We start from the raw sequence: 24,484 nt of genomic DNA on the forward strand, positions 1-24,484 counted from the left end.
TATTGAGTTTAAGGAGGAGGGAAGGGATCTGCTTCTGATGTGGCAGTTTCACCATCTACTGGACCAGAGAGCAGTTATCCTGGGGCGAGTGACCCTTCGTAGACGCGACTTGGTTGATGGATATAGGGCCATCTCCAGAATTTTGAGGCCCCGATGTGAAATGTAAAATGAGGCCCAATAATTAGAATATTAGATAACACAAGCATATCTTCGTTTCGTTATATAGCTTCAAAATGCATGTTATTTCTTACAATATTTAGTAATACAAATAATAATGTTAAAATAGTGGTAATGTTAAAGTGCTCCTCATGTTACAGTGAAAAGCATCATCTTTCTTGTATTTTGAAATGAAATTCTCAATTTCATGTTTATAATTAATCTTCTCCAAGGTGGAAAAGCTAATATTATCAATAGTTGAATCGACTTGCGCATGTTCTTGTCGCTACTAACATTGAATTATACAACCTAACGTCTTCTCAAAAAACTATACAACCTAACCCATTAAGGCCATGACCCTTAAGAAACATTATTAGACCCATGACTCCATGAGCCTAGTAAGAACGCTTCATGCTTTCTTCCTCGTTTCTTTCTTCTTCACCACGAACGAGTCGCACTATCAAGTCCTCCCCACTTCAGGTGTAAGATTTTTTGGGGCCTTGTGTGGACCCTTGATGAATACTATGGTGCGCCGCCTGAGAGGGAGTTGGGGCGGTACCAGGTGGGGTGCGTCCCTTTCCCTTTCTTATCTGTACTAATGTACACACACATTTTTATTTGCATTTTCAGATCTGTGTAACACAGTTGTATGAATTTAACTTAGTGCAACTAACTAATAGTTGTTGCACTCACAATTTATTTTTTTGGTATCTTGTACAAATTTAGCATGGAATCATCAATACCTAAGCAAAATATGCAGGCATACAAAGGTAGTTCCCATCAAACAAACCACTACAATATATGCTGGCATACAAAGATATTTCCCCATCAAACAAAACACTACAATATGGCGCACTTCCAGCTCTCGGCCTCCTTTTCTGTCTCTCCAGCACCGCGCGCCAAGAGGACAACAATGAAGATGCCACATATTTCTTCTCCTCGTCCTTATCCTCGGCCCCACACTCTGAGAGAAGAGGACGAAGGCACATACTGCTCAACCTCGTCCATGTCTCCGGCGCAGCGCGCCACGGTGCGAGGACGATGCCATATGATACATACCCGATCCAGAAGGTGTATTTGCAGTAGGGTGCCCTGCAAAGCAGGAACTGACGGTGTCGCCGCCGCAGCAGCTAGAACATTCTTAGCAGCCTGTGACACAAACACAAATAAAAATCTAGCCAGACGGATAATATATTTGGTATTAAACAACGGTGACAGCAATCGCCACCCGTAAATTAAGTGGCTCAAAACTGCCAACCCCACCCATGTATGAAGCGTCGTCGATCCGAAACGCAGTGCCTTAACTAATGAATACCATAAGGAAAGCATTTGGCATTATTACTCGTGAAAACAAGAAAAATAATTTGCCATTATAATTCGTGAAAATATTTCTATACTATGAAAGGGCTAGCATTTTCATAAAACAAAACTGGTTCTGAAATTCCTATGATGACATGTACATAAATAGGTGTAAAATTAGCAGTTTAATATATTCTAGCAAACAGCTAGCTCTCTTAAGTCAACAACAGGCAAAGATTACTACCATGACAATGTAACTATGTTGAGCTACTTCAATTACATCGGAGAATCCAGCACGTAAAGCTTCAGGAATCTGTAAAAAAACTAATAATGAAAACTTTGAGAGTTATGATATTTATATTAGCTGATAGGAATAAACACAATAACAATATGCAGGAGCACAAAACTAAGATGCAGTTGAGTATACCTGCAAAGATTAGAAATATCATCAACATAAGCCAAGTAAATAAGGGTTTAGAAGGGAAGTAAACAAATAAAGCCGTATGGGTTACCTTTTAGTCAGTCTCTGAATTAACAAACGACACCCTTTCACCCAAGACAAGATCAATGATTAGCTAGGTAGGTACTCAGCTAGTTCGTTGTGTCTGTTTATTAATTTACAGTCAAAGCCAATTGATCATTCCACTTATGAGATAGAACAAATAATTAGCTAAATAGCTATCGTACCAAAACCTACGTATGCACCAGCAGAAGCACCGAACTCTACCTCATCACCTCGAGTGTCTCGGCGCTCGACTTGAATGACCATGAAAACCATTGTATGGATCGTGCACCTATTTGAATGATCCATCTAGATTAGATACATCAGTGATCTAGTTATAAGGTGGTAGAAAGAATGATCTTCTGCAGAGAAGGCATATGTTCTTCACAATCAATGTACTAATGGCGAAAACAATGTATTAACAGAGAAAGATAATCTGATACTGCAACTATGATAATTAAGATTCTACATTACATCAAATATCAGTTAGTTCATTATTCAACACCCAGTACAGGAGTAAGAAAACTATAGACCTATTAAACATGATATTGCAATTTTTCCTTATAGATGGAACTTAAAATCTTATAAAATGACTTCGATATGCAGTCTTAATCTCTATATAATATCCGATTACAACGATATAATCATGAAGAACAGTGGCTTTTAGGGCACATATTTTGATCATTCCAGCGGTAGTATGAGAAGAAAATAATCCTTAAGAAGAACCCAGTACCAATATTAGAAGTATATTGGTATCACACGCATGCAGAAAAACTCAGTCTAACCGTGATTATGCTACAATAAGTGAATAACCACCACTCATTTTCATTTTCCCAATATTCTAGTAGGACACTATTTGTAGTTCATCACGATTTAAAAAAAAAAAGTAAAGCAAACTCTGTGTAATAAACTATCAATTAAAGACATGTATACCAGTGGGAGACAGACAAGTAAAACAAGTTTTTACAAGAGAAAATAGCACTTACGTCTGGTCTTTTCATATGGTCCTGCTTCAGAACTGGTAAAATTAGTGTTGCATCCATTATCTCAGCAATTGCAACAGCATTACATATCTGCAAAAGCACCAAAGATTGGAAATGAACAAATGGGTCTACATTGCTGAAACTCAGCATCATCTTAGGAGAATAATTACCATTGCGCGCTGCTCAAGCAATTGGCATGATACTCTTAGGCAGGCACGTAAACACATATTAAACTTCAGAGTTATCATAAATTTATTAGGTTCACCCTGATTATGCTTAAATAGTAACCGGCCTCATAGGAAAAAAATCTTAGGTATCAAGAGGAGGATAGCAGCAGATTGCACCATATCTGTGCCTAAGCAGAAAAAACTATTAGACCATCAGAACAAATATTATTCAGCAATCACTGAAATTAAGGAGAGGAAGGATGAGAAAAACAGAAGTGCATACATACAGCTATATGTTGGTAAAACAAACATACGACAGGCGGGCTAGCAAAATTTGGTTATATATGATAATCATCAAGTCTTCACAATTGACGATCGCTACTAACATGTGGTTCAGTACCCTCAGTATGTGCTTATAAATTGTCGTGATTCAGCAACACTTTTTGTAATAATGTGAGAATTTTTTGTTTTCCAGAGTTTGAATTACTAATTGGAAGCACCCTCTCCACATGTCATACCTTGTAAATCCCTAGCAGAAAAAGTCTCGCCGGCTGTGTATGCTGTTGCAGGAAAACTACGGCCCAACATCACACACTGAACTGATGATTGCTGTTAAATCGATGTGTTAATAGAACCTACTCTTGATAGAACTACAGAAGTAACCTAAAGAGAACTACAGAAGTAAATATCTCTGACTATTTACTTCAACGGAACTACAGAAGTAACCTGAGTATTTACTCTAACAGAACTACGGAAGTAACCTAAAGAGAAATGATTTTCAGAAAGCATTTTTTTCTATAGTGATATGTTTCAGCAGTCTTCTGCGGCCATACATAAGTGTTATGAGGTATGTCTAAAATGCCTTTGGCCCTACACGCATACTATGAATGAATATTTGTCCATCCTACTAATATCTTGAACAAACAAATTGAAAGAATTAAGTAAATCGTCAAGCATCACCTGGCTCGGAGCACTCAGCTAATCTACAATAAGTTCAGAAATGAATATCCTTGGCAAAGGTCCATATATACGAGTTCTGGTGTATACATCATTGTTGGGAAGGGAAAACCATAATGCTCTTAGTTTTTTCTGCTGGAAACCTTAGTTCTTCACGAGACTTGTAACCAAAACCAGTAAAAAATATATTAGCAATTGAGTTTATACCATAACCATCAACCTGCAGTTATAACAGACAGGAAATTATCATCACAATAATCGACATCACACAACTGTGCATTATTTAACACAGTGCTTGTAGCAAGCCAACTAAATTTTAAACCGTAGCCACATCGTTAAATAGTATGCATTGCCATTTCTCACAAGTATCAAAATCTATGAATACCATTATGGCGTTCCAATAGGTACTAATGTTTCAGTTCTAAATTATCCACAAAAAGATTCTAGCAAAAAATCATAGGACAATCTATAAGAAGCAGAAGAGTCTTTCTTGTAAGCGCATGTTAAGCTCGTAAGGTCATACCGATCGCCCTGGCTTTCACACCTCTCAGATGCTTCACTTGCATGCACATGTACTCAACACTTCCACTGGAAGTGGCCTTCCTATCCTCCTTGTAATTTCAAATCTCGGGTATGATGATTCTGTCCGCCAGCATGCCACATTCTTCGATTTCCACCAAACAATTCACTGCAGCCTTGTAGACCTCTTCACCCCATTCAACATGTAGCTCTAACAGATCGACATCAATCTCGTAATCACACAAGTAGTAGTAAAATCTCAGAAATTATCATCCCCACCAAATGACGAGGAACGCAGGCTATGGACTATAAAAAACTTGAGGTTCAGTCAAGATAGTGCAGAAGTACCTTAGGGATATTGGTGTTGCAGAGACCGTGAAGCTTTGCAATATTGTTGTTTCTGCAAACCTCCTTCACAAAAACGGGCGGATGAAAAGCCTGTGTACAAAGAAGCGTTCGTGAGGCCAACACGGGGATGCAGAGAGGATAGCCTTCGGAAATGAAAGAACAAACCGATAGGCCAAAAGACTAAGAAGGGGACTGAGAGGAACACTGAATATGGCTGAAGAAATAACACTGAGTATGACTAAATAATTTACACTGAATATGACATATGACTGAACAAATAACACTGAATATGACTGAAGAAAAATTGATAAACTGAAGAAATAACACTGGATATGACTGAAGATAAATTGATAAACTGAAGAAATAAATAACAAAATAAAGAGCCACACGAAGCTATTCTCACCTGATTGCTTGGTTGCTCACATTCACAATTCCAAATCCCTTATCCCAAATCCATTTGATTGCTAGTAGGGGTACTGCACAAAGGCAGCATCCATCTCCAGTGATTGTTAAATCCATCCCCCCAGATCCATTCGTCATGCTAGTTCATAATGCCAAATAAATTGCAGCACACATCAAGCCCTACGATCTGCAAGAACCTTACAAAATCAATAAGTTCAGGGATGGGGGCAAGATCTTAACATAAAACGATCAAAGAATCTGCCACACGTCGCTTCAAGCCAGGGTCTCATCTACATCTAGATGCGGGTATGGGAAGAGAGTGAGGGCAGGGAGAGGAGGAAGGTAGTACCTGTGTGTGAAGGAGAGGCTGGCCTCAGTGGCGCCCGCGGTGGCAAGGACGACGATGGTGGTGAGGCACCCTGCACGGCTGCACCACACTATCCTCCAGCCAGGCTCCTCCTCCGGCGGGGCCTTGACGTCCTCTGGCTGCCGTCGTCCCGGTCGAGCTCCGCCTCCGGCGACTTCTTCGCCGCAAGTCCTCAAGTAGAGGGAGAGACGATGCACGGGATAGATGGCTGCGTGTTCCCCTGCTCTTTTCCTCTGGCGACAGCGGCGCTGGCTTGGAGACGTGGTGATGGAGGGTGGCGGCGGCTGTGCGAGGGAGGAAAAGGTGGGGGAGAGAAAGAGGGGAAAGTGGAGTCGGTCGCTAGCCGGTTTAGGGTTTCACCTCTATTTTCTTTTTCTGCTTCTCTCGTTCGGTAAACTCGACACAGTAAAACCGCCAGGTGTACACGCCCAACGAGCGCCCATGCCGCGACTGTTAAAGTGTTTAATGAGCCCGGGAAGGCGAGGCGCGATAGGGAATCCAATTTGGCGCGTAGGTCACCAGTTAGCACCTGAGCGTGTACCACCCCCACCCCGCGCTGCCGCTACATACACTTTAGGCTGGCCCATTAGCTCTTTCCGGTTTCCTATTTTTTGGGATTTTTTTCTTTCATTTTTTCTGCTTTTTTCATTTTCGCCTTTTTTCTTTTTCCATATTCACGAGCATTTTTCTGAATTTTTGAAAATCGCGAACAATGTTTGCAAATTCGTGAACATTTATAAAATCATGAAGTATTTTTGGATTCATGAATATTTTGAAGAAATCGTGAAAAACATCCAAACTCATGAACAATGTTTACAAATTCGTGATTTTTTTCCAATCATGAACAATTTTTTGAATTAGCGAATATTTTTTTTGCAAATTCACAAACATGTTTATAATTGTGCACATTTTCTTATGAAACTCATGAATATTTTTTTAATCGGTGAATTTTTTTCTGAATCGAGAAACAACTGTTGAAATTGGGGAGCACTTTTTGAAATTCACAAATAGTTTTGACAAACTTTTTCTGAATCAGCGACCATTTTTTGAATTGACGAGCCTTTTTTGTAATTTAAAAACATTTTTTGTATTTGTGAATATTTTAAAACAATGATGAACATTTTTGAATTCATAGACATTTTTAAAATTCATGAATATTTTTTAATACAAAAATATTTTCTTAAAAATCCAAAATCATGGACATATTTTATCTTCTGAAATTCTATTTAGAAATCATGAACTTTTTGGAATATACAAATATATTTTAAAAACACGAACATTTTTTGAATGCGCAAACATTTTATGATTTCTTGAATGTTTTTTAAAATTCACAATTATTTTTTAAATTTTGAAGTTTTTTGAAATTAAAATTATTTATGGGATAGAAAAGCAAAACAAAAATAAAAAAGGATAAAAACATGCACCCGCATGTGGTCCAGCCCAAAAGGGCACGTGGGGAAGCGGGTGCGTACTAGCTCATTCGCCAGTGCATAGCATGCCAAATAGGGGCTCTCTTTCGCGAGTAGTTTAGCCAGGAGCTTGGGAAGGCTATGCACCAAACTGATAGGCCAGAAATCTGAAATATCTGTAGCAGCGTCTTTTTTCTTCAATAGCACTAGGAACGCCTGGTTGAGGTGGTGCATCAAGCTCCCAACCAGACAAAAACGTTGGTTGATGGCATCGAGGATATCACCTTTGACCGTTTGCTAGCAAAAATTGGTTGGAACTAAGATGATTTGACTATTTGTTTTTCAAATCCCTAGGACAATCCGTGTGTGCTGCAACAAATAATCCATTAAATTAGCTCGTGATATACCTGTATTTATTTATGCCATTGTGTAAATAACTTTTTTTATCAAATCCTGCTCATGATTTATCTTAGATTTTGATGAGAAGTTTGGTAAAAAAGAATTAAAGTAGAATTAGTGCATAAGAGAAGTAAATGAAGGTGATTGAATGTCATTTAATCGAGGTGATTGATTATCATACGGGGAAGATTGGATGAAGGGGTGGTGGAAAGAATGAACCTTGCATTCTTTTGTAAAGTCGTGGAGAAGAGATAGAGATAATATCTGTCGCCCATCAAGGACCTACATTAAAAGGCCCACTAAAGGAGATTAAGCAGCCCAGTAGTGTTTATGGTGGAGGCCAAGCCCAAATATTAAGAATAGAGGCCTGAGGGAAGCTCGGGAAGGGCCCGAGACCGAGAAGCAAGGGACGAAGCGCCCGACATCGCCGGAGATGGCGCGCAGGAGGGGCGTCGCCGCGGCGGTGGCGGCGGCCGCGACCTCCCCAGCCCTCGTGGCGGCCGTCTCCTTGATGGCGCTAGTGTACTACTACACGGTGTTCGTCTTGCTGGACCACTGGCTCGGCCTCGGCACGACGGCCGGCGCCGCCCACGCGGCCGCCTTCTCCCTCCTCCTCGCCGCCTGCTTCTTCTCCTTCCTCTGCGCCGCGGCCGCCGATCCCGGATCCGTGCCCTCTGCCTTCTCCCCCGACGCCGAGGACCCGCAGGGACAGGTCCCAGATCTCTCTCGCCTTCTCCTTAGTCCTCCTGTTAGATTTCCTTGGAATTTAGGTTCTTGATTCAATTGCAGCGTCTCCAAGTTTAAATAGACGTAGAATTTTCTGTAGTGAATTCAACCTGACACCTAGTTCATATCACAGTAGATCAGCTATCTGTGGATCGATCACGTTGAGCTAAATGTGAATCCATTGGGTTTTTTCTCTTCTTGATTTCATCTATTCTTAGAGCTGCTAGTAGTTGTTGCTACAAATAAAGTTTAGGAGCACACAATAACTGAATATTGGAGAGCTCCCTGATAAAGCTTTGATATTTGGTCACAACAGGGACTGAAATCAAGGTATTGTGACAAGTGTTGCATCCACAAGCCTGCCCGAACCCACCATTGTAAGGTCTGCAAAAGGTGTATTCTGAAAATGGTAGGTGTGGCTATCTATGTTCATTCTGTTAGTTGTGGAATGAAGTTGTGCTGAAAATGCCCGGGTATGGTTTTAATGTCAGGATCACCACTGTGTTTGGATTAACAACTGTGTGGGCTATACAAATTACAAAGCCTTTATCATCTGCGTCCTGAATGCAACCATTGGGTCCCTTTATTCGTCGGTAAGTTACTACATTGAACAAAAGTTGGCACATTTTCAACAAACATTTCTCATGGCCGTGTCAAAGTATATTGCAGGTGATATTTGTATGTGATCTTCTTAGAACGGAGCATGACTTTAGTATTCATTATGTGAAGATTATCCATGTAAGTGAGCTGACCATTGTTTTGAATTACAAGCTCACTATATAGTCAGCAATCACTTCCCGTTACCTTCAATATTAGTTAGCATGACATTATCCATTGGCAAGATATTTTCATTTATCTCTATATATTGGCATTATTATGCCTAATGTCAGAAATATTTGGCTTTTTGCTCATGAAGGCCAGAGAACATTTCCGTCCAGTTGTATCTTTATGATGATATACACTAGTCAAACCCAAGGGTTGATTAGGGTACTAACAGTCATTGGAACCATCACGCTAGTCTTGTGCTGGAAGTCTAGTCTGCACCGATATGGATACACATACCAGTACTGGGCCAATTCAGAGGCATTTCTGAAAAATGCCCATACGGAGATATGTTTTGACTTTAAAAAATAATAATGATAAATACTCCTTCTGTAAAGAAATATAAGAGCATTTAGATCACTAAAGTAGTGATTTGAATGCTCTTATATTTCTTTACAGAGGGAATAGTTGTTTACTGGGAACAGCAGATTAGCTTGATGTTTTGCTCTTTTCCTATAGCAAAGGTGCATATTACATAGAAATAGCATGCAAAATAACACCAAAATGGAGAGGTTTGCAGCTTGCAGGTAGGAGAGCTGCCATTAGATAGGAATCTGTAGGAGAGAGGGGAGGGAAGAGGAGAGGGAGCACCAGAGCATACCTTGATGCGAGCCGAGCAGTCCACCATCGGCTTGCCGCCGGTGACCTACTGCTCGACCCTGAGAGGGGGAGGATGCAGGGAGCATGTCCGCGAGCTGCTCCTGAGCCTGAGAGGGGGAGGGGCGGAGCCCACCACCGGCGAGCTACTGCTCGACCGTGAGAGGGGGAGCATGCAGGGAGAATGCTCGTGAGCTGCTCCTGGAGCCTGGGAGGGGGAGGAGGTAAGGACCACCACCGGCTTGCCACCGGTAAGATGCTGGCCTGCTGCTGGATCCTCAGATGGAGAGGATGTGAGGAGTACACCACCATCTCGCCGCCAGTGAGCTGCTGGTGGAGCTTGAGAGGGGGAGAGGCGAGTAGCCCACCGCCAGCTTGTCGCTGTTTATTGGAGTTGCTGCTAGCCCGTTGCTGTTGCAGTTGTTGCGTGAGAGGTCAGGAGGAATGAGGACAGGAGCATTACACACGCTCACCGCTGGCTCGCCGCCACCGGCGGGTAGGCATCCGTCTAGGTCAGGAGGATGGGAGGGGTTGCGCCGCACAGGGGTATTAGGATAGCTAGGTTGAGACATACACTGGGTTGAGCCATATTGGGCAAGTATCTGGGAGGTATCCCCACGTGTCAGGAATTGAAATCTTTTCTTATTGCTTGAAACACAGATGCTTGACCGATACATATCGACCGCGTATCAGGGATGAAATCCGTATCTGGTACAGGTAGCCGATACGGATGCACCAGGCCCAGCATGTATTGGTGTTTTTTTAGCTGGAGGTTACGCTGTCAGGGTCCAAATGGAAATGATTACAATATCCTTGGCTATATTATATGAGAGAGTGATTTTGTAATGGATTTTAACTCAACTGAAACTGATCATTAACCATGGAAAATAACAGAAGGACTCTGGTAACTTAGTTGCAGGACAGATGGAAGAATCTTAACTTGAGCTTTTTGGCTTTCGGAACTCTTCAATTCTGGTCTAGCAAGAGCATTATCATTAAAATTAAACAACATGATTGTACCACCAGTACAAATATGCTAGTTATTGTAAACCATTCAAATGACAGAGTTGTATAAGTAAGATGAACTTGTATGATTCTTTAACTGAGCTGTAACATCGCGAACAAACATGTGCCACATTTGTTCTCTATTTTAGTTTGCATCAATTTATTCTGTTTATTGTTTGGCTTCATACTGTAAGGACCAAATAATGATCTATCATAAAAATGCAGATCTTGGCTGGTGTTGTCTTATTCTCCTTGTCCTTGACAATAGGTTCTTTGTTATGCTGGCATATCTATCTCATATGTCATAACATGACAACAATAGAGGTAAGTTACTGTTCCAGATGTGCATTCATCTCATAATGACTTGGTGGCTTTACCATTGTTTGATAATTTACTGCCACCTTATCATCAGTATCGAGAGGCAGTTAGAGCGAAGTGGCTTGCAAAAAAGAGTGGACAGAAGTACCGCCATCGGTTTGATCAAGGCACGAGGAAGAATATTCAAATGGTACGGCTATATATATGCAGCACCAACAACAAAAACACAATCAGACTTTTAATTCATCATCGAATTTTCAGTTTCTAAGCCTTTGAATCTGGTGCTGAAAATTTAGCATGGTGTACAGAGTTCAATTTCATTCACCATTTCATATGTTGGTGCCCTAGGTATCTGAACCTTTGACTTATTTGTACAGATCATGGGCCCAAATGTTTTCTGCTGGCTTTGCCCCACTGCGACAGGACATCTTAAGGATGGCACCGAGTTCCAGAATACGAACAACTGATCAGAGACGAAGAACAGCGTTGCTGCATAAACACAACATGTAGATGTGCGAATTTATCTGCTGACCAGATTGATCATTTTCTGCCATAGCATTGTTGTCACCCAGGCAGAGGTGAAGAGCTCGGGAAGTTTCACAATCTTGTAAATCATGTAAACCTCACCTCAAATTATATGTGTGTGTATGCTGTAAAGTAGTTTGAGTTTTGAGTACTGTTGTGTACCAGAATGTAACCAGAATGTGTGCAAAAGGGAATGGAAATTGGAAGTGTGGAAGAAACGCAGCAAGCTTTGTCTGATTTTCTTGATTTTGTTATTCTGATGACCCCACCTGCAGTGATGCATCTTGGCAGCTATAAAAAAAGACTAAGTGTATGGTGAAATGATGATCAGTTGTTTGTTTTGCAGTAACATTTTACTGTAATATCCAAGATGAGGATTTATGGCCTGATACACTCATTCAAAATTCAGTTAAGCATGCATATTTCCTGGCATGTTTATGCCCAGAAACTGTGGCCTTTTACTGCAGTATTATTGTTCTCATTTATGCATGGGCGTCAAGATTCCCTCAACAGATGATCAAACAACAAAACACCAGCCTCCGTGGTTTCCATGGAGCGTTGATCAGCAGCTGATAACAAGAACAGAGAGCATCTACCTATTCTTGAAACGAAGTGCATAAAACTTGGAGAAGAGAGCTTCAGGTTATGCACTTCTTTACATCATTGATGAGTGGATAATCTTGACCGACATCCCTGAACTTTTTCTCTTTACCACAAAAACCTTCTTCGGTCGTGGGAGTGGCGACGGACACACGATTGATCTTCTTCAATTCTTGCCAGCATAAAATGGATCGTACTGATATCAGGATACCTCATCTGTGTTCTTCTTGGCTGCTTCTTGCAAAGCTGCCTTCACAGTCTAAACAAGTATGGCCCCTGTAATCCTGTACCATCAGTCTAAAAAAGGATCACACGTTGGCACATCAGTCTGACTAAACAGGCATGATCCCTGTATAATCAAGTGCAAGTTAGAATTTCAGTTTTTCTTACACAGATGAGTTGGTATAAGCAAATGCAATTGACTATGTCAAAAGAAGAAGCACAGCATAGAATTAGCTAATCTAAGATAGGCTTTGCGGGAGCTTGTTCCCATGATAACATAAGATCAATCAAATAGATTAAAAAACAATCATGTAAGTACCTTCCATCAAAGCATCACTTTCTCGCACTTGCACACAATAACCTCAAGCTTCAGAGACCATGGAACAATGACAATGCACAACTGATAAATGTAAACTGAAAAGGTACGTAACGAACACAGTAGAATATACTTGAAACAAGAGCTGATTCAACACAAAATCAAGCATTCCACAGTTCCACGACATATTAAAGGCCATTTTGGCAATGGTTTGAATTGACCGCCCTAGCCTTTTCAGATATGGAATGTAGGTGACTGATCTGAACTCTGCAATGACATCTCCAGTACTATATTGGCAACTACAATTTAGCTTATTTATTATATAACCCCAATACAGCAATGGTACTAAAAATAAGTTGCTTATCAAATGTTTTCCACACATGCCAGAATTACCAACGAACAACACACTGCCCGGACGGAAATGTGCAGGATGTCACTCTACTCTACTGCAAAGACGGGCAATCACGAAAAGAGTGTCCAGAAAGTCTGCACATCTGACAAGCATCAAAACTCGTCCATCCACCATACTCACTGGATCTCTGAGGGCAATCCCTTGGCCGGTGTCCACCGTTGGGACACGAAGTACACCGGAGAAGTATCTGAGGGCTGGCACAGATTAGACTATGGTTGGGATTATTTGGGTCACCATGACCAGCACCGCCACACGTTGGACATCTTCTAAAGTAATCTGGCTGATGCAGTCCTTCCAGTAATGCCCCGTATCAGAACAGCGGAAACAAACAGGGCCAGCAGGGGTAGTGCAGTTGGCTACAGTGTGCCGAGTACCGCTGCATCGCAAGCAAGGCAATCGAGGACAATCTTTCTTGATATGCCCCGGATCTGAACATTTTTTGCACTTTTTAATTTTTTTGCCGGTGGCTTGGGAACCGCCAGATTGGGCTGCGCCACCTCCAGAAACACCGCCACCGTGGGAGGGGGTTGGGGCAGTCTGGGGCAGGAGAATGCCTCCCTGGGGGCCGCCAGCTTGGGATGCGGGCAGGTTGCCGCCTCCAGATCCAGAAACAGTGACGCCATGGGAAGGGCTTGGGGAAGTCAAGGGCAGGAGGACACCACCGTGGGGGCCGCCTCCAGGAATGCTGGCTGCGGGCGGCAGCTGGTTGTTGGCGGGCGCAGGCGAGAGAGGGGGAACGCCGCCACGAGAGCTATTTCCAAGAGCGCCGGCTGCGGGCAGCATCTTGCTGGTAGGGGCAGGTCGGAGCGGAGGAACGCCACCCTTGGTGTTGGACCCCGTCACCGTCTTGTTCGGAGCTGAGGAGGGCGGCCGCGGGGGAACGAGACCCCAATTGCTGGCAGGGGCGCCGGACGGGGACATGCTGGCTGAGGCGGGCGGCTGCAAGGGAACGCCTCCCTGGCCTCCAAGAGCGCCGGCGGCAGGCAGCGGATTGACGATTTGGGGGGTGGGGCCAGACGGTGGAGCGCGAGGCGGCCGGTTGCTGCCTGCGGCGGGCGGCGGCGGCTTCTGGACGGCGGTGGGGGCGGGCGGCGGCGGGTTCGGGACGGCGGTGGGGGCGGACGGGGTCGCCGCGACTGCGATTCATGATGGAAACCTAGGATCTCTCTCTTTCGTCGGCGCGGCAGGTATAGGGCCGGCACAGCGGAGTGCGCAATTGAGTAAAATAAAATGTACTACGTGCGCTTGTAGTGTTGGTTGGGTTTTAATTCTTTCAAAATGCACATATATACTTCAGTAAGTAGTAAAAAAAGTTAAGTTGTTCATCTGAGGTTCTAATTCGGTCTGACCGTCGCTGACCCGTTTGCAAAAAATATAAGCGAGTAAGTAATAAATTCTTTTAAATTGTTCATCTGAGGTTCTAATTCCATCTTACCGTCGCTGACTTGCTTGCGGGGTGCTTTGACCAGGGCCACGTTGACACGAGGGCCCAGACGGGAGTTTTCTTGCGGCTATTGGTTGAAATTTATACAAGATGGCCCCTGAAACATTTCTCCTTCTCATTCCAGTCCTTAGGTCTTCTCCCCCACTCTCTTCTTTCTGCTCCCGCTCCATCGCCATGCCTGCCAACGCAAGCTCGTCCGCGGTCAAGCGCCATGGGAAGAAGTCATTCAGTGCATCCCTGCCCCCTTGGCGGTGTCGTCTCCACCGTAGACAGTAGCTCCTTTGGCGCGCCACTACCATCGGGGACACTATCGTTGGTGTCGTGCCTTTGCTGCAGATTTCGATCAACCATCCGGCTAGTGTCTAAATCTAATGCTAATCCTGGAAGGATTTTTCTACAAATACCCCAAACAACGTGTGTTGGAGAACGCAGTAATTTCAAAAAAATTCCTACGATCACGCAAGATCTATCTAGGTGATGCATAGCAACGAGAGGGGAGAGTGTTGTCCACGTACCCTCGTAGACCGAAAGCGGAAGCGTTATGACAACGCGGTTGATGTAGTCGTGCGTCTTCATGATCCTACCGATCCTAGCACCGAAGGTACGGCATCTCCGCGATCTGCACACGTTCAGCTCGGTGACGTCCCACGAACTCTAGATCCAGCTGAGGTTGAGGGAGAGTTTCGTCAGCACGACGGCATGGTGACGGTGATGATGAAGTTACCGGCGCAGGGCTTCGCCTAAGCACTGCAACGATATGACCGAGGTGGAAATCTGTGGAGGGGGCACCGCACACGGCTAAACAATCAACTTGTGTGTCTTTAGGGTGCCCCCCTCCCCCGTATATAAAGGAGGGGAGGAGGGGCCGGCCGGCCCTCATGGTGCGCCCCAAGGGGGGATTCCTACTCCTACTAGGAGTAGGTTTCCCCCCTTTCCTAGTCCTAATAGGAGGGGGAAGGAAGGGGAAGGAAAGGGGGGCCGACCCCCTTCTCAATTCGGATTGGGCTTGGGGGGGCGCGCCCCCACCTCTTGGCCGCCTCCTCTCCCACTAAAGCCCATGTAGGCCCATATAGCCCCCGGGGGTTCTGATAACCCCCCGGTACTCCGGTATATGCCCGAACTCATCCGAAACCTTTCCAGTGTCCAAACATAACCTTCCAATATATCAGTCTTCATGTCTCGACCATTTCGAGACTCCTCGTCATGTTCGTGATCACATTCGGGACTCCGAACTACCTTCGGTACATCAAAACACATAAACTCATAATACGGATCGTCATCGAACGTTAAGCGTGCGGACCCTACGGGTTGAGAACTATGTAGACATGACCGAGACTTATCTCCGGTCAATAACCAATAGCCGAACCTGGATGCTCATATTGCTTCCTACATATTCTACGAAGATCTTTATCGGTCAAACCGCATAACAACATACGTTGTTCCCTTTGTCATTGGTATGTTACTTGCCCGAGATTCGATCGTTGGTATCTCAATACGTAGTTCAATCTCGTTACCGGCAAGTCTCTTTACTCGTTCCATAATGCATCATCCCGTAACTAACTCATTAGTCACATTGCTTGCAAGGCTTATAGTGATGTGCATTACCGAGAGGGCCCAGAGATACCTCTCCGACAATCGGAGCGGCAAATCCTAATCCTGATCTATGCCAACTCAACAAACACCATCGGAGACACATGTAGAGCATCTTTATAATCACCCAATTACGCTGTGATGTTTGATAGCACACTAAGTGTTCCTCCGGTATTCGGGAGTTGCATAATCTCATAGTCATAGGAACATGTATAAGTTATGAAGAAAGCAATAGCAATAAACTAAACGATCATAGTGCTAAGCTAACGGATGGGTCAAGTCAATCACATCATTCTCTAATGATGTGATCCCGTTCATCAAATGACAACTCATGTCTATGGTTAGGAAACTTAACCATCTTTGATTAACGAGCTAGTCAAGTAGAGCCATACTAGTGACACTCTGTTTTGTCTACGTATTCACACATGTACTGAGTTTCCGGTTAATACAATTCTAGCATGAATAGTAAACATTTATCATGATATAAGGAAATATAAATAACAACTTTATTATTGCCTCTAGGGCATATTTCCTTCAGTCTCCCACTTGCACTAGAGTCAGTAATCTAGATTACATAGTAATGATTCTAACACCCATGGAGTCTTGGTGCTGATCATGTTTTTGTCGTGAGAGAGGCTTAGTCAACGGGTCTGCAACATTCAAATTTGTATGTATCTTGCAAATCTCTATGTCTCCCTCCTTGACTTGATCACGGATGCAATTGAAGCGTCTCTTCATGTGCTTGGTTCTCTTGTGAAATCTGGATTCCTTTGCCAAGGCAATTGCACCAGTATTGTCACAAAAGATTTTCATTGGACCCGATGCACTAGGTATGACACCTAGATCGGATATGAACTCCTTCATCCAGACTCCTTCATTTGCTGCTTCTGAAGCAGCTATGTACTCCGCTTCACACGTAGATCCCGCCACGACGCTCTGCTTGGAACTGCACCAACTGACAGCTCCACCATTCAATAAAAATACGTATCAGGTTTGTGACTTAGAGTCATCCAGATCAGTGTCAAAGCTTGCATCGACGTAACTGTTTACGACGAGCTCTTTGTCACCTCCATAAACGAGAAACATATCCTTAGTCCTTTTCAGGTATTTCAGGATATTCTTGACCGCTGTCTAGTGATCCACTCCTGGATTACTTTGGTACCTCCCTGCTAAACTAATAGCAAGGCACACATCAGGTCTGGTACACAACATTGCATACATGATAGAACCTATGGCTGAAGCACAGGGAATGACTTTCATTTTCTCTCTATCTTCTGCAGTGGTCGGGCATTGAGTCTGACTCAACTTCACACCTTGTAATACAGGCAAGAACCCTTTCTTTGCTTGATCCATTTTGAACTTCTTCAAAACTTTATCAAGGTATGTGCTTTGTGAAATTCCAATTAAGCGTCTTGAGCTATCTCTATAGATCTTGATGCCTAATATATAAGCAGCTTCACCGAGGTCTTTCATTGAAAAATTCTTATTCAAGTATCCTTTTATGCTATTCAGAAATTCAGTATCATTTCCGATCAACAATATGTCATCCACATATAATATCAGAAATGCTACAGAGCTCCCACTCACTTTCTTGTAAATACAGGCTTCTCCAAAAGTCTGTATAAAAGCATATGCTTTGATCACACTATCAAAGTGTATATTCCAACTTCGAGATGCTTGCACCAGTCCATAAATGGATCGTTGGAGCTTACACACTTTGTTAGCACCTTTTGGATCGACAAAACCTTCTGCTTGCATCATATACAACTCTTCTTTAAGATATCCATTAATGAATGCAGTTTTGACATCCATTTGCCAAATTTCATAATCATAAAATGCGGCAATTGCTAACATGATTCGGACGGACTTAAGCATCGCTACGGGTGAGAAGGTCTCATCGTAGTCAACTCTTTGAACTTGTCGAAAACCTTTCGCAACAAGTCGAGCTTTGTAGACAGTAACATTACCGTCAGCGTCAATCTTCTTCTTGAAGATCCATTTATTCTCTATGGCCTGGCAATCATCGGGCAAGTCAACCAAAGTCCACACTTTGTTCTCATACATGGATCCCATCTCAGATTTCATGGCCTCAAGCCATTTTGCGGAATCTGGGCTCATCATTGCTTCCTCATAGTTCGTAGGTTCGTCATGGTCAAGTAACATGACCTCTAGAACAGGATTACTGTACCACTCGGGTGCGGATCTTACTCTGGTTGACCTACGAGGTTCGGTAGTAACTTGATCAGAAGTTTCATGATCATCATCATTAGCTTCCTCACTAGTTGGTGTAGGAATCACTGGAACTGACTTCTGTGATGTACTACTTTCCAACTCGGGAGAAGGTACAATTACCTCATCAAGTTCTACTTTCCTCCCACTCACTTCTTTCGAGAGAAACTCCTTCTCTAGAAAGGATCCATTCTTAGCAACGAATATCTTGCCTTCGGATCTGTGATAGAAGGTGTACCCAACAATCTCCTTTGGGTATCCTATGAAGACACATTTCTCTGATTTGGGTTCGAGCTCATCAGGTTGAAGCTTTTTCACATAAGCATCGTAGCCCCAAACTTTAAGAAATGACAACTTGGGTTTCTTGCCAAACCACAGTTCATAAGGTGTCGTCTCAATGGATTTAGATGGTGCCCTATTTAACGTGAATGCAACCGTCTCTAAAGCATAACCCCAAAACGATAGTGGTAAATCAGTAAGAGACATCATAGATCGCACCATATCTAGTAAAGTACGATTACGACATTCAGACGCACCATTACGCTGTGGTGTTCCGGGTGGCGTGAGTTGTGAAACTATTCCGCATTGTTTCAAATGAAGACCAAACTCGTAACTCAAATATTCTCCTCCACGATGAGATCATAGAAACTTTATTTTCTTGTTACAATGATTTTCCACTTCACTCTGAAATTCTTTCAACTTTTCAAATGTTTCAGACTTATGTTTCATCAAGTAGATATACCCATATCTGCTCAAATCATCTGTGAAGGTTAGAAAATAATGATACCCGCCGCGGGCATCAACACTCATCGGACAACATACATCAGTATGTATTATTTCCAACAAGTCTGTTGCTCGCTCCATTGTTCCGGAGAACAGAGTCTTAGTCATCTTGCCCATGAGGCATGGTTCGCAAGCATCAAGTGATTCATAATCAATTGATTCCAAAAGCCCATCAGCATGGAGTTTCTTCATGCGCTTTACACCAATATGATCTAAACGGCAGTGCCACAAATAAGTTGCACTATCATTATTAAACTTATATCTTTTGGCTTCAATACAATGAACATGTGTATCACTATTATCAAGATTTCGTAAAAATAGACCACTCATCAAGGGTGCATGACCATAAAAGATATTACTCATATAAATAGAACAACCATTATTCTCTGATTTAAATGAATAACCGTCTCACATCAAACAAGATCCAGATATAATGTTCATGCTCAACGCTGGCACCAAATAACAATTATTTTAGGTCTAAAACTAATCCCGAAGGTAGATGTAGATGTAGCGTGCGGACGGCGATCACATCGACTTTGGAACCATTTCCCACGCGCATCGTCACCTCGTCCTTAGCCAATCTTCACTTAATCTGTTGCCCCTGTTTTGAGTTGCAAATATTAGCAACAGAACCAGTATCAAATACCCAGGTGCTACTACGAGCATTAGTTAAGTATACATCAATAACATGTATATAAAATATACCTTTCTCTTTGCCATCCTTCTTCTCCGCCAAATACTTGGGGCAGTTCCGCTTCCAGTGACCAGTCTCTTTGCAGTAGAAGCACTCAGTCTCAGGCTTAGGTCCAGACTTGTGCTTCTTCACTTGAGCAGCAACTTGTTTGTCGTTCTTCTTGAAGTTCCCCTTCTTCCCTTTGCCCTTTTTCTTGAAACTGGTGGTCTTTTTAACCATCAACACTTGATGCTCCTTCTTGATTTCTACCTCCGCAGCCTTTAGCATCGCGAAGAGCTCGGGAATTGTCTTATCCATCCCTTTCATATTATTGTTCATCACGAAGCTTTTGTAGCTTGGTGGCAGTGATTGAAGAACTCTGTCAATGACACTATCATCAGGAAGATTAACTCCTAGTTGATTCAAGTGGTTGTGGTACCCAGACATTCTGAGTATATGTTCACTAACAGAACTATTCTCCTCCATTTTGTAGCTATAGAACTTATTGGAGACTTCATATCTCTCAATCCGGGCATTTGCTTGAAATATTAACTTCAACTCTTGGAACATCTCATATGCTCCATGACGTTCAAAACGTCGTTGAAGTCACGGTTCTAAGCCATAAAGCATGGCACACAGAACTATCGAGTAGTCATCAGCTTTGCTCTGCCAGACGTTCATAACATCTGGCGTTGCTCCTGCAGCGGGTTTGGCACCTAGTGGTGCTTCCAGGACGTAATTCTTCTGTGTAGCAATGAGGATAATCCTCAAGTTATGGAGCCAGTCCGTGTAATTGCTACCATCATCTTTCAACTTAGCTTTCTCTAGGAACGCATTAAAATTCAACGGAACAGCAGCACGGGCCATTTATCTACAACAACATAGACATGCAAAAATACTATCAGGTACTAAGTTCATGATAAATTAAAGTTCAATTAATCATATTACTTAAGAACTCCCACTTAGATAGACATCCCTCTAATCATCTAAGTGATCACGTGATCCATATCAACTAAACCATGTCTGATCATCACGTGAGATGGAGCAGTTTTCAATGGTGAACATCACTATGTTGATCATATCTACTATATGATTCACGCTCGACCTTTCAGTCTCAGTGTTCCGAGGCCATATCTGCATATGTTAGGCTCGTCAAGTTTAACTCGAGTATTCTGCATGTGCAAAACTGGCTTGCACCCGTTGTATGTGAACATAGAGCTTATCACACCCGATCATCACGTGGTGTCTCGGCATGACAAACTGTCGCAACGGTGCATACTCAGGGAGAACACTTATACCTTGAAATTTAGTGAGAGATCATCTTATAATGCTACCGCCGATCTAAGCAAAAAGAGATGCATAAAAGGATAAACATCACATGCAATCAATATAAGTGATATGATATGGCCATCATCAGTGACTTTGATCTCCATCTCCAAAGCTCCGTCATGATCACCATCGTCACCGGCTTGACACCTTGATCTCCATCGAAGCATCGTTCTTGTCTCGCCAACTATTGCTTCTACGACTATCGCTACCGCTTAGTGATAAAGTAAAGCAATTACATGGCGATTGCATTTCATACAATAAAGCAACAACCATATGGCTCCTGCCAGTTGCCGATAACCGTGTTACAAAACATGATCATCTCATACAACAATTTATATAATCACGTCTTGACCATATCACATCACAATATGCCCTGCAAAAACAAGTTAGACGTCCTCTACTTTGTTGTTGCAAGTTTTACGTGGATGCTACGGGCTTAGCAAGAACCGTTCTTACCTCTGCATCAAAACCACAATGATTTTTTGTCAAGTTTGCTGTTTTAACCTTCAACAAGGACTGGGCGTAGTCACACTCGATTCAACTAAGAAACAGACACCCACTAGCCACCTGTGTGCGAAGCACGTCGGTAGAACCAGTCTCGCGTAAGCGTACGCGTAATGTCGGTCTGAGCCGCTTCATCCAACAATACCGCCGAATCAAAGTATGACATGCTGGTAAGTAGTATGACTATTATCGCCCACAACTCTTTGTGTTCTACTCGTGCATATAACATCTACGCATAGACCTGGCTCAGATGCCACTGTTGGAGAACGCAGTAATTTCAAAAAATTTCCTACGATCACGCAAGATCTATCTAGATGATGCATAACAACGAGAGGGGAGAGTGTTGTCCACGTACCCTCGTAGACCGAAAGTGGAAGCGTTATGACAACGCGGTTGATGTAGTCATACGTCTTCACGATCCGACCGATCCTAGCACCAAAGGTACGGCACCTCCGTGATTTGCACACGTTCAGCTCGGTGACGTCCCACAAACTCTAGATCCAGCTGAGGTCGAGCGAGATTTTTGTCAGCACGACGGCGTGGTGACGGTGATGATGAAGTTACCAGCGCAGGGCTTCGCCTAAGCACTGCAACGATATGACCGAGGTGGAAATCTGTGGAGGGGGGCACCGCACACGGCTAAACAATCAACTTGTGTGTCTTTGGGGTGCCCCTCCCCCGTATATAAAGGAGGGGAGGAGGGGCCGGTCGGCCCTCATGGTGCGCCCCAAGGGGGGATTCCTACTCCTACTAGGAGTTGGTTTCCCCACTTTCCTAGTCCTAATAGGAGGCGGAGGAAGGGGAAGATGAGAGGAAGGAAAGGGGGGCCGGCCCCCTTCCCAATTCGGATTGGGCTTGGGGGGGGGGGGGGGGCGTGCCCCCACCTCTTGGCCGCCTCCTCTCTCTCCCACTAAAGCCCATGTAGGCCCATATAGCCCCCGGGGAGTTCCGGTAACCCCCCGGTACTCCGGTATATGCCCGAACTCATCCGAAACCTTTCCGGTGTCCAAACATAACCTTCCAATATATCAATCTTCATGTCTCAACCATTTAGAGACTCCTCTCATGTCCGTGATCACATCCGGGACTCCGAACTACCTTCGGTACATCAAAACACATAAACTCATAATACCGATCGTCATCGAACGTTGAGCGTGCAGACCATACGGGTTCGAGAACTATGTAGACATGAACGAGACTTATCTCCGGTCAATAACCAATAGCGGAACCTGGATGCTCATATTGGTTCCCACATATTCTACGAAGATCTTTATCGGTCAAACCGCATAACAACATACGTTGTTCCCTTTGTCATCGGTATGTTACTTGCCCGAGATTCGATCGTCGGTATCTGAATACCTAGTTCAATCTCGTTACTGGCAAGTCTCTTTACTCATTCCGTAATGCATCATCCCGTAACTAACTCATTTGTCACATTGCTTGCAAGGCTTATAGTGATGTGCATTACCGAGAGGGCCCAGAGATACCTCTCCGACAATCGGAGTGACAAATCCTAATCTTGATCTATGCCAACTCAACAAACACCATCGGAGACACCTGTAGAGCATCTTTATAATCACCCAGTTACGTTGTGACGTTTGATAGCACACTAAGTGTTCCTCCGGTATTCGGGAGTTGCATAATCTCATAGTCATAGGAACATGTATAAGTTATGAAGAAAGCAATAGAAATAAACTAAACGATCATAGTGCTAAGCTAACGGATGGGTCAAGTCAATCACATCATTCTCTAATGATGTGATCCCGTTCATCAAATGACAACTCATGTCTATGGTTAGGAAACTTAACCATCTTTGATTAACGAGCTAGTCAAGTAGAGGCATACTAGTGACACTCTGTTTTGTCTATGTATTCACACATGTACTAAGTTTCCGGTTAATACAATTCTAGCATGAATAATAAAAATTTATCATGATATAAGGAAATATAAATAACAACTTTATTATTGCCTCTAGGGCATATTTCCTTCAGCGTGTATGATTCATGTTCTCTTTGATTTTTTGCATGTTGAATTCATTCCTCTACTTCTCATCTGTTAGATTTTCTGCGATAGGTTGATCCCAATCCTTGCCAGCACTACTATTGGCAAAATGGTCCAGATAACTATATGGATTTCTTGATCATGAACGATCACATTACCCCTGCAATTAGCAATGATTATTCAATTGTTGCCAATGCTAGTGAAGAAACAGAGCAGAAAGAAGAGTGTGGACCAAAGAAGCACAACAATATTGACCGTGTGGTGATGGCAGATGTAATGAAAGAAGATGGATGAACTTAATTTTCTCCGTAGGAGTATTTTCATTGCACTAGTGTTCATGACTGCTATCATGGTGTTTGTAGTTTGTAAGAAATGAGAATTCGGTGCTGGTTTGATGTATGCCATGGATGTATGACAAGTACTTTAGTAATGGAAATTAACGAAATGGCAGTAGTGCACTAATTGGTAGAGATTTGTTTGTTCTTTAGAATTTTGGGAGCATTTTGTTTGTTTTCAAGAATTTTGGCAGCATTTTACTTGTTCGGAACTTTGGTAGCATTTTCACCAGGTTCCAATACAAACCATGGACTATCCTAACAAGAGTAGAGCAACATGCCCAACTTTGCTTCTATCCAAAATATGTCGACCTTTAGCTTTTGTCCAAAATATGTCCAAAAAGAAACACTTTTCTTATGTCGATTTCACTTGTTAGCCTTTGTTGGGCCTTTTTCCCCTTACTATTTGTCACTTTCTTCCTTCTCTTCAAACCAAGTGTTGCAGCAGTTTGCATTCTTGGAGGGGGTAGGGCATATTAATAGGTTGCAATGAATTGGCTTGCAGAGGAGCTGGCAATGTAGTCTGTGATCGCCGAGTAGCTATA

At 43.0% G+C, this 24,484-nt stretch overlaps 2 protein-coding genes across 35 annotated transcripts; one reads left to right on the top strand and one right to left on the bottom strand.

Annotated features, from left to right (window-relative positions):
• Positions 1-767: 767 nt before the first annotated feature.
• On the bottom strand, positions 768-6,045 carry LOC109762411 (uncharacterized). Of its 34 annotated transcripts, none has more exons than XR_012188261.1 (10): positions 5,683-6,042; positions 5,335-5,520; positions 4,588-5,021; positions 4,068-4,224; positions 3,111-3,295; positions 2,944-3,030; positions 2,183-2,249; positions 1,968-2,060; positions 1,700-1,768; positions 768-1,305 (listed from the first exon to the last, which is right to left on the bottom strand). XR_012188261.1 is itself a non-coding variant. In XM_045230174.2 (10 exons), exons 5-10 carry the CDS (start codon positions 3,186-3,188, stop codon positions 893-895), a joined length of 636 nt encoding a protein of 211 aa, XP_045086109.1. In that variant the 5' UTR covers positions 3,189-4,284; positions 4,588-4,813; positions 4,932-5,021; positions 5,335-5,520; positions 5,683-6,040; the 3' UTR covers positions 768-892. The 34 variants fall into 34 exon arrangements, 8 of the variants coding, with proteins under 8 accessions (XP_045086109.1, XP_045086111.1, XP_045086108.1 ...); XM_045230174.2 differs by lacking the exon at positions 1,968-2,060 and having other exon boundaries at positions 768-1,120; positions 1,216-1,305; positions 2,183-2,266; ... (2 more) ...; positions 4,932-5,021; positions 5,683-6,040; XM_045230176.2 differs by lacking the exon at positions 1,968-2,060 and having other exon boundaries at positions 768-1,120; positions 1,216-1,305; positions 2,183-2,266; ... (2 more) ...; positions 4,932-5,021; positions 5,683-6,037.
• A 1,832-nt stretch (positions 6,046-7,877) lies between these two features.
• Positions 7,878-11,719, top strand: LOC109762415 (probable protein S-acyltransferase 15). The gene is made up of 7 exons (XM_020321268.4): positions 7,878-8,220; positions 8,551-8,643; positions 8,726-8,827; positions 8,904-8,972; positions 10,884-10,982; positions 11,071-11,166; positions 11,354-11,719. The coding sequence occupies exons 1-7, from the start codon at positions 7,942-7,944 to the stop codon at positions 11,441-11,443; spliced, it is 828 nt and encodes a 275-aa protein (XP_020176857.1). The 5' UTR covers positions 7,878-7,941; the 3' UTR covers positions 11,444-11,719.
• Positions 11,720-24,484: the final 12,765 nt, after the last annotated feature.

Source organism: Aegilops tauschii, chromosome 6, assembly GCF_002575655.3.
Source record: "Aegilops tauschii subsp. strangulata cultivar AL8/78 chromosome 6, Aet v6.0, whole genome shotgun sequence".
NCBI classification, from domain to species: domain Eukaryota; kingdom Viridiplantae; phylum Streptophyta; class Magnoliopsida; order Poales; family Poaceae; genus Aegilops; species Aegilops tauschii.